This window comes from Chenopodium album, chromosome 24, assembly GCF_948465745.1.
Source record: "Chenopodium album chromosome 24, dcCheAlbu1.1, whole genome shotgun sequence".
NCBI lineage: Eukaryota > Viridiplantae > Streptophyta > Magnoliopsida > Caryophyllales > Amaranthaceae > Chenopodium > Chenopodium album.
In genome coordinates, this window is record NC_137857.1 from 1,341,222 (window position 1) to 1,352,847 (window position 11,626).

Below are 11,626 nucleotides of genomic sequence, written 5' to 3' on the forward strand. Positions count from 1 at the left end.
AATACTCTGGTTTGGGAGACAAATTAAGCCAAATTCTTGATTTATGATCTTCGACGAGGCCTATGGTGTAAAGAAAAGCACAAACGATACTACATCGAACGTGTATTGCCTATGTCGTGTCACTAATCAGCACATAGGTCATCAATGGTGTACATACTATGGTAGTGTTGGTTTAAAGGTTGGAGCAACAAAATCGATCGAGCTAATATATCATTCCTACCTGAAGCTTTTTCAATTCGAAATCAATAATGTAGTGCTGGCTAAAAGTTGGAAAGAAATTATCAATCTAACATATTTCCACCAAACAATATCTTATTCGAGATCAATAATAATGTAGTGTTGGTTAAAGGTTGGAGAAATAACATTATTGCATGAACTAACATATTCAATTTTGGCGATTTTCTAATAGGAGATCAATTATTTACGCATTTGTATAATTGTATAATAAAGATTTATATAGAATGCGCGAGTAGAGCGGAGACATTTATAGGGAGAAAAAAAAAATATGAGAAAACCACATTAAAAAAAAAAATGAGCCTTTGAGACATGTAGTATGAACCGTCTTACACTGTAATCTGTAAAACTAGTTTGATTTATATAAGAATGAATGAATACAAAAGGAATTTTGAACCAACCATATGAATGAATAAAATAACAATCAAGCTACAAAGAATATGTATCTAAGCTACAAAGAATTATGCTTGGTCAGTCACTTGAAATAAAAAGAATACAAAACTTCTTATATGAACAAAAAACTTCATTTGATCCTTGTTCTCTGTACAAGTTTTGTTAATTAGATTACATATATAATTAACCACCACCTGTGATCAATTAGAGATAATATTTCCTCCATCAGCAACCCTCAATTCTTCCAAATCCGCCGATTTTGTAGAACAAAAACACAACCAAAGAATCAAAAAGAACAAATATTAATTTAAGCCTCACAACGAAAAATCATATGCTCAAACCAATAATTTAAGACGTGGATCCGGAGTTTTTAATTATATTGGTTGTCACTGCGGAGGTGATGGAGAAGGAATAGTCGATCTTGTATGAGTTATGATAATCCTACAAGATTATGTCATGCTGATTATCGTCGTGACAAAGTTCCTTCCTTAGTTTTTGAGAGAATAGTCGACAAGCATCCATGCTAAGATCAATGGCAGCTGAAAGTGCTACAAATAGAGCAGCATCTGCCATGCACGTTACATGCTGCATGCCAACTTGGACCAAGGGCTTGCTTACTTTACCTTCCCCTTCGACCGTGGACCCCATCACGAATCCTTTAACCGGTGACCTCATGACTCCCTCTCCTAAGTTGGAATCACGCTTATCAATGCAAAATTGTCCCCCCTTCTTGATGCTCATTGTGGCCTCAGCAATGGGAATGCCAGTTCGAGTTGGTCCATTCTCAGTGACCAACTCGAACTTGTACCCTAGACCATCGACTGGTCCTCTCTCACGCCATACCTCAAGCCGGCCCCATGGCTTCCAGCTACTAACATGGGAGCCATGGGGTCGAAGGATGAGCCAAGCACCAGGGTTTGACCGAGAGACTCGGTCAGACCCTGGAGATGGGACGAAAGGAGTGATGACTGATGCTGCTGCAACCGGGGATCCAGAAAGGTCGTAGATCATTATCATCCACCCCTTTCGCTCCCTCACTGGCTTATCCTTCTCTCCGGACAAAGATCTCACCATCCATTTCTTATTGCTATTGTTATTGCTTATGGCAAAGTTTGCTGGAAGTGAGCTGCAAAATCATACACAAAAAAGTCCCTTGGTCAGTTACATGGTTCGTTACAATGACAAATATCTTATATTTTTAACACTAACATACAAATCCAATTAAGTTAGTTAATTATTTAGCTAATAGTCCAAATTTTTATTGCGACTAAAGATCTTAAATTCTTAATTAACTAGTGATAAATCAGTTCACTGAATATTGGTTTGCATCTTAATTAGAGACAATTTACATGCTTATAATAAGAACAAATTGTGCATATTATACAGTAGAACAAAATCAGAACATTAGAGAATTATTGAATCAAGCACAATATCTAAGCACATGGGAAAGTAGTTGTGTTAATTGCAGCATATCACACAGAAGGCTTTAATGATCCTTTATTTTGACCAGCCTGGTTCCTAATTAATCGTAGTCTCGGCTTAATTATTTTACTAATTAAGTACTAAACACGACGTTTAGGGAATCTAATCCTCGTCAGCAATGTGGTTAGTTGCCTGAAAACTTGATGCAAATCACCATTAAAGGGGGTATCTGAGTAAACTTTTGATTAGTGCAACATACTGTATATATCACAACTTGCTAGTAAATTAATTCATACTCCTAGTTGCTAATTTAATCATGTACGTAGTTAATACGAGCATTGCTGCATTAACTACGTCCAGATCATCGACACGTACGTTCTTAGCATGTAATTATGTTACATTTAGCATCTAATTAATTAAGATGTAGTTCATCATCTGACAAACTTACAGGCTGAGCTAGCTGCTGCAAGCTGCTTTTAGTGATGTACAAGAAACAAAGTGAAACATCAACTTTAAGCATGGATTTGCAGATTTAGCACCCACTTCACATGTGATATTTACAAAGATTCTGATTGTTGAACTTGGCTTAGAAGGTTAAACTTTTAGTGCTAAATAAGAAACATAATCAAGCACTAATCTGTAATTAGTTTAATAATCATATTAGCGGCTGCTTGACATGTGATGCTACAAAGATTCTAAACAAGAACTATTTGAAAGATTTAGGTCGGTGATCAGACTCTACTCTTAAATTCAAAATCAAATGAAGATGAGTTTCGAACCTAAACTTTAGTAAAATATAAAAAGAAAAGGTAATACAGTCAAGTTTTTAGATATATGATGAAGACGAGTTTTGAGCCTAAAATTAGGCAAGACCTAACTAAGAAGTATATACACATATTAGCTGGCCATTGATATATATAATTTGACTTGAGATCTAATAAAATTGACAGCAAAAAAGCACTAAGCTAAGAAAAGGGACAAATAAAATGACATTGGACCAAGAATATGTAATCCACATATTTATTTTTGATCAAAAGGACTAATATGAATGTACTCAAAAAATTTTGCCGGGAAGATAAGGTGGTACACAGCTGGATTTAGCAAATGGTACCACAATTATATGATGAGACTACCCCCATCCACATGCCTATTGTTTTTCAAATCAAACATTTAACCCCACTTTAATCCAAACAACCAACCAAACTAATGTACACAAAAACAAATTATTATGGCCCACCCACCTTCCCTTTTCGACCCCACATTCTGTAACAACTCAATAATCTAATCTAATCTAAAATGTACACGTCAGTGTGACGCCTTATCTTATGTTAAACTACACAGGTGTTACTTGAAATTACCTCATTTAACTCATAAAACTCTCATAAAATTTATACGGAGTAAAACGAAGCGATTCTATTGGTTGGAGGGAATACAAAGTTATAACCTGGTCCGACTCATCAAGCTAATTATTTTTCAAATAATACAATGTAATGCATGTTAGCAAATGTCATAATAAGATACTAAAGTGCACCGTATATATGAAAGAGATAGGAAATAAAGCTTACCGAGAGCGGGAGTTTCGGTCTGCACTAAATTTGCAGCTAAAAACCGGTTGGCTGATGTTTCCTTGGATTTGAAATACAACCGGGCTACACTCCGGTTCACCACCAAACTGGAAAACGAACCGAGGGTCCGGTTCAGACCGGACCATCAAATGTAGCTTAGCATGATCAACTCCTTTGTTTTTCTCAGCTCTCTTCTCATTTCCAAGCCTCATCCAACCGGATTGGAAGACAATGGGTTTCGCCTCGGCCCCCTTAAGGTCAACACATAGGTTAACCCGACCTAAGAGCTTACCAGTGCTCATTCCACAGGTTTGGCCCATTCGCCCCGAGTAGACAGATACTCGGAGCGAAACAGGCCTACCTGACATACGCCTAAGCGCCGCAGGGTCTAGATGAAACCCTGGGGCGCTTGTGGCGGACTCCAACGGAGAACTGGGATGTCCCAGTTCTCCGTTGGAGGAAAGGGGTAGAAGGGCAGTTTGCGAAGCAAAGCCCTTCAATGTGATCTTACAAAAACATGGAGTCGTACTAGGATGGACTCCAGCTCCCGATGAGGATCTCGCCCCCATCGGGAGCTGGAGTGCTAAAGACTCGATTATCAACCTTGCAAATGGACATGGATCCATTGTGGTATGAACAAATTGTTTAGAAGTAGTATTATGTTTGAATGAAAGAAGTATTATTTATTTATTTTGTATGATATGATGAAGAAGTTGGGTATATGTGGTTAAGTAGTTGATAGAGTGTAGAATGAAAAGAAATGAAACTAACGAGTGAAATAAAGAGTTGAGGGAGTACTAATAGTAACACTTGAAATATTATTTTAATAATTAAATTAAACAAATCCGAGCTGGAATCGCCGTTGCTTAGGATGCGCTTACTGTGATTTATTTGTCTGCGTATGATACCCTTTTTACGTTTTTTATTCAAAAAGTCTTATCTACATGGCATTTAGCTTAAGGTTTTTTTTTTTTTTTTTTGGCAATAAAATAAAATTTTCAGGGTGCTAATTGAATAAGGTGTGGATTTCACATGCCTACTCCATAGTCCATATCCGGGAATATCGGAGTCGAGAAATTTAATTAACGATACGATATTTTAATTCTTTGTCTATCTTTCTCAAAATGTTTTGCATATTTAATATACTTCATTCGTTTTTCTTTTCCATCTTTCTCTTAATTTTAAGCGTATTTGTTATACTTCATTTGTTAGCTATTTCATAATTTTTTTATTTAAAAAAACTATTTAACAATTGTATGTGTATTTGATATACTTTATCTGTTCCTTAAATCTTTTATTTAAAGCTAGTAGTTAAAATTAAAAAGGTACGTAGAATGAAATGCATGCATCTTTATTGATTTTTATGTGGGAAATATAATGTTGCCAAATGCCAATTAGGGAATGAGTAGATTTGAGATAGATGATCACTAGAAAAGTAGAAATGTTTCCAAATTGTTACTTTGAAGAATGTAAACGGCATTTGCCTATGCTCTCCCTTTAAATAATTCTGTAAAAATAATGACTATAAGTAAAATGTTATACACTTATACTTCATACGAAGTAAAAGTTCAATATAATAGGTAATGTTGAAAAATCAATAGTTTAAAAGAGCACATATATTTGTGAATCCATAAGATAAGTATTAATTCATATATAATTCAAAAAAAAAATTAAATAAATAAATAATTTATATACACAAATTTTTATATGTGTCTAGAGGTTTTTTTTTTTTTTTTTTTTTTTTTTTGACAATAGCAAATAAAGGTTGCTTCGTTAATGTTAAAGAGATTACTTAGTCCGTGTTATAGATATGATTACTTCGTTAGTGTTAAAGGGGTTATTCGATCAGTGTTATAGAGATTACTAGCTTTGTTCAATTACAAGCGATCACACGGTGTGGCAGTTGCTATCAAGACATGCAAATTCATATTATAATTTAAATTAAATAAAAATTAAATTAAATTTAGCAATTATAAGCTGAAAAACGATAGGCTTAAGGGCCTGTTCTCATTGACTGAACTCGGCTGAACTGAACTGAACTGAACTAAACTGAACTGAACTCAGTTGAACTGAACTGAACTGAACTCAGCTGATCTGAATTGAACTGAAATGAAATGAAATGAATATTTTATAAGAGAAGGAAATTATGAGCTGAACTGAACTAAACTTAACTGAATTGAATTTCAACGTAAGAGAACAGACCCTAACACTCGAGATAAATGAGAAGTTATAGGTTAGCTCAAATAGATTATCTCCTGAAAATGGAAAGGTTGGCTAAGACGAGAAATTAGGAGCCGATTCCAATTTCCATCGTATGTGGGCGCAGCACAACGGGACCCACTCGCCACCACCAAACAGCTGGGTTTTGTATTATAGCCGATTAACTCATAATAACATACCGGAGTACTACTTCGTATCTCACTTTGTATCTCCTAAAGATATCACCTATTTAATTATGTTTTTCGAAGCATATAATAATTGACAAAATGTTATATAAGTGCTTGTTTGATGGGTATTAAATATTAAATACAAGTATATAAGAAAGTTGTATTTTTTAAGAAAAAATTTCCTAGTTGCAATGTTTTATTGTGTTACAAATATGGAGTAATAGGTAGAGTTAATCATTTGCGAACCCAGGCAAAATTGTGAGGAGGGGAAAACCGGAAAGGAAGTAAACTCCCTACAACCAGCTATCCTAGTTTAAGACTCTAGTTGAGACCTTCAAGTGTAGCTTCATATCTCCCCCAACACTTGATCAAGCATTTCTTAGCTTGAATGATGAAATAACATTTTATGTGGTTGTAAAAATAATGTCCTGAGAATAGAAAAAATCACAAATGGTGGTGATATAGATGGAATTTGATCTAATTTTATGTCTTGCATATTGCTCTTAGACTAAGGGCCTGTTCACATTTACTAAATGAGCTGAACTGAACTGAACTGAACTGATTGGACCTGAACTGAACTGATAGGAATTGAACTGAACTGAACTGAACTGAATTGAGCTGAAATGAATATTTTATGTGAGAGGGAAATTAAGAGCTGAACTGAACTGATTGGAGCTGAACTGAACTGAACTGATTGGAGCTGAACTGAACTGAACTGAACTGAAATTAAGTAAATATGAACATGCCCTAACTAATAAAACTAGTTGAAATATACTTGTGAAGGTGTGACAATGAGACCCTTTAATTAATAATACTTCCATTTCTACGATCAGTTTAATTCGTAAATGAGTAAGATTTTCAATATAAGTACATAATGTGCATAACATAAGTAGAACGAATAAGATTGAAAATAATAATAATAATAATAATTAGAGAATGAGGCTGTTGCGTTATTGAAGTGGATTCAGAGGTTCTCGACGACGCAAGACATTGGGGCTCGTGCTGCAGCTCAAATCTTCACTAGGGTAGGATTTGCTATACCTAGAGGAGTGGGGGTCCAGATTGTATCTCGACTTCCCACTACTTTATTGTAGGTTGTATGACTTTTGTTTTTGAGATATAATAATAAAAATAATTAAAATAATAATAATAATAATAACAATTAAAATTTACAAAGTTGGATTACTTATAGAGTAGGCAACAATTGTAGAGTAACATAATGATTTTTGAGATTATCAATTTATTTTTCCATTTTCAAAAAAAAAAAAAAAAAAAAAATGATCTAGTCTACTCAGCTTGCATGGCTGTAATTTGCCCGAAAATGTGGAGTACAAGTGTGCACTTTGTTGTTGAGTAGTACGATGTCTAATTGGAAGGACTAATCACACAAATAAAGAAATACAAGTAATAATGGAGTTCTACAAAAACAAAACACATAATCTTCTAAATCAAGTTAGAGACGCTTTACAAAAGTGACACCCATAATTGATTTATCGTATTTATAAAACACTCTTTTTTAATTTCCTTTTGTAATTAATTAGTACGTAGTACCTTGGATTATTTTAATTTTAGTTTGGTAGGTTTGGTGGCTTATTATAATTATCATAATAATTTAAAGATTTAACTTTTGTGCCAAATTCTGCTCTCATTGCAATTTCTACCTATTATGCAATATAATTGGATTATCTGCATGGATTATTTATTGATAGTCAAGGCTGTCTTGGATCATACAACATGTTTGTTTTAATAGCGTCAATGTTGTAAAATAATCAAATTTATATGAGAAATCAACTAACAAAGAGTTTGTTTGGTTGATTAATTTTGGTAGGTTGGAGACTTAAGAACAATTATTATTTTTGTCTAAATTCAATTTGTAAAGTTGGATGAGAATTTTTTTGGTTGTAGTATTGCATATAAGTAATGATATGCAGTTGATTTTGTAAATTTGCTATTGGAATAAACTGTGTATAATCCTACAATAATACTCCAAAAAAGTCATACAAATTTAAGTCCATCCCAATACGCATCTTTGATCGTCTTTTGTCACTGTGTTTAATTACTGTCATATTAAATGGGAGTCTAATAATCACATATAAGTCCAATAGTATTTAATTTTAAAACCAAAATATAGGTAACATACATGTAGTGCAATAGGCCAATAGCCTATCCATCTTAGCGAGACATGCATCCTCCATTCTTGTAATGGATTAATTTTCTGACAAACACAAATTAATCACGTCAGCACTCAACACATACAAATCACGTCATCACTCAACCATATATCATTATTGGTATATAAGATGTGCACCAAGTCATGGGAATTCATGACAAGCAATATGATAAGGTTATTCTATATAAAGCACCACATTTTTGTGACAACTAACATCTGTATTAATATGTATATGCCATAGTGATTCTCTCAATAAAACCATAATACTATGAACCATACTATTTGGAGCCACCAAAGAAGAGTAGATGACAAAGCTATGATGTTAACAAGTGCAACCACTCCATAAAAGTGTGGACCGGAGTATGGGGACCTTAATTTGCTAATGGTTAATGAGTATGACTGTATGAGAACCAAGCGTGCACCCTATGAATGCATGTTATATGCTCTCTCTTTGTTTTAAGCCCTAAAATGAAAATTGATACGATGTAGGAAACATACATCAATACTTTTGGTTGCATTTTTACGCTACTTACCTTTCATTGAAATTTTAATTTAAAGGTATTTGGCCTGTAATGGCAGAATGTATGTAGGTGTATGGATGATCTATCACTCAATACGTACATTAAGGGGGAGAAAATCGTTAAAATTCATTTATCATTCTTTTTAATTTTTTTTTTGAAAAAAAAAACAACTAATCAATAGTTTAAATTTTAATCCCGATTGTAAATAAAAATTAATGTTGACACTCTAACATCAAATTTTTTGGGGTGACCTATCTTATCTCGGGATTTAACAAAGCTAAAGATCATTACTTACATAGTTACATCCTTTGAACAACCCCGGCCCTTCTCGAGGGTTGCTCAATATTGAGTTACCCCAACACTTATTAAGTGCAAGATAATACGTTGCATGTATATATACGGAGTATTATACATTTTCAACCGAGTGAAGTACACAAGGATTGAATTTCAAGCTTCTAATAACAATTTGTTTACTGATTATTTTTTAATAAATTGTATGTACTGATTTGAAATAGTAAAAGAAGTAGTTGATTGGATTTGGATAGCAAGCAGATGCATTGTTTCAATTTTAGTAGAGACTAGAGATGAAGAATATGTTGGAAGCAATTTTTTTTAAAAACATATCATACAAAATTACAAATAATGTGGGGCCAAGACATGTCAGCGAGCAAAGCTAATCTCTAATTTAAGTGATACTGATAAGTTTTTTCTTGGTTAATCATGTGCGACATCCGCCATTTAACTTGTTGAATTGATATAAGGTTTGATCATTGATCATACATTAATGTCCCTTCGATTTGTCTATACATGCATGCAAATATGCAACGTAGGGCCTATATTTGGATTGTCTTCAGAGATTAGTGTCACATTCACAATTTAATAATAGTGATAAATTGCACTTAGCCTCTTACCATTTCCTGGAAGGAGGAATAACAGATGAGATTTGAACATGTGACCTTGTCACGCTGACTTATGATATCATGATAAAGGATCAACTCAATCAAGATCTTAAGTTGATGATTGAGCCCAAAATTGTTTTATGTAATCTAATCACCTTAAAATTAAGTTTGGACCGGCTAAAGTTAGATAGCATATAGGTCATCCAAATTCCCAGACAGGTATAATTTGAGTTTTCTTTAGGGATCACATACATTGGCTATTCACTTCAATGTCAATTTGAATTGGGTCATTGAAAATACATTGATAACAAGCTATTTTATAAATAAAAAATTACTCATATTAATATTATGAATATATTTGGTTCACGTCGATCGATTTCATTTCTAGGTCAAACTTGGGTAAGTTTAGATGCAATTTGGAACTGGTTTTAATTAGGTATGAGATAGATTTGTCATTGCCAACACTTACTACTTATCAATATGAGTAAAGTTATCCACTTTTTACCTATCTTGTAAAGTAGATTTCAACAATGTATTCAATAAAACTACATATAATCTGTGTGAGTACTTATAATATACATATTCGTATATGGACAAAATTTAAATCCTAATGTATATAGCTAGTTAATTAGTTACTCCATATCAATTATGAATACAACTATTTTGTTAATTTTTACAATTAAATTAGCTTAATTATGTGATTGAAAACGTTAAGATAAAAGATTTAGTTAAGTCCTACAATCTTTGTAGCTGTCTAATTGCCTCCATCACTATATACATAACCAATGCCACTTGAGACTCGACCACCTCAGCAAGGTTGTCGCATCATATAGCTGGATCATGGAATGTCAGCCTGGAGACTGAGACATTGGGCCTATTGGGCCCCGTTTGTTTCACCAAATTTTGTCCTGGGCCCGGTCCGTGGGCTCCATTTAGTTGGGCCCACTTTGGACCACCCAAAAATAAAATAAAATAAAATAAAAATAATAATTACATAAAATTAAATCAAGCCTGGCACCGCTTTTTATGATAAAGCCAAACCAACAACTCAACAAGAGTGAATGAATAAAACTAATGTAATTAAGCTAATCAAACCAACTTATTAACCTAAAATTATACTTCCTCCGTTTCTATTTAGTTGACGCGTTTGATTTAAACACATATATTAAGGAGAGGAAATAGAGTGATAGAGAATGAAAAAACAAGTGGGGTAGCTTGTAAATGTAAGGAAAAAAATTTACCCAAAAAGGAAACGTGTCAACTAAAAAGAAACTTCCTAAAAAGGAATACGTGTCAACTAAAAAGAAACGGAGATAGTATATCACAATTCACAATTGTAACTAATGATTAATCAATTTACCACGCCTTTGTTATGATTGTCCTGATTTTTTCCTTTCTAAGTTTGTCAAATCAAACTAATTTGTTTTCAGTATAACGAGATATAACATAGTCTCATAGAATACTTTTTACAAAAGAAACATAATGTCATGTCGTACATTATTCTATTCTTCGTATATTATTATCTATGATATAATATTTTGTTGATTATTATACCTTCGTGTGTACTTTACTAATCGGTGATACTCAATTAGCAAATTTAAACCTACTTGTACATAATATATTATACAAAGGTATGGAACTACCCAATTATACATTACTTTAATCTTAAGGATATTTTCGTTTTTAACAAATAAGATCTACATAATTGTAAAATTTACAAAAGTTAGCATTTCAATTATACTCTTGTATGCATTTCATAGTTCAATTTGACAATAATGATCTATAAGTATCTTTTGAAGGAAATTACGGAGTAACATACACAACATTTAGACATGTTTACTCCGTATTCGAAGTTAAAAGTAAATTACTAAGTAAACTCTCATTCAGACTATTGATTACATTAATTAATGCATAATTTTACCATACATTCTAAAATTATTCCAAATAAACTATGGATCCGTTCTGATTCACTTAATTGAACTGAACTAAACTAAAATGTCTGGAGTCGAACTGAATTGAATAGAGCTGAAATGAA

The 11,626-nt window shown here is 33.1% G+C and overlaps 1 protein-coding gene across 1 annotated transcript; it reads right to left on the reverse strand.

The window, feature by feature from the left end:
- Positions 1 to 952: 952 nt before the first annotated feature.
- On the reverse strand, positions 953 to 4,369 carry LOC145612250 (uncharacterized). The gene is made up of 2 exons (XM_081667629.1): positions 3,615 to 4,369; positions 953 to 1,753 (listed from the first exon to the last, which is right to left on the reverse strand). The coding sequence occupies exons 1-2, from the start codon at positions 4,238 to 4,240 to the stop codon at positions 1,069 to 1,071; spliced, it is 1,311 nt and encodes a 436-aa protein (XP_081523755.1). The 5' UTR covers positions 4,241 to 4,369; the 3' UTR covers positions 953 to 1,068.
- Positions 4,370 to 11,626: the final 7,257 nt, after the last annotated feature.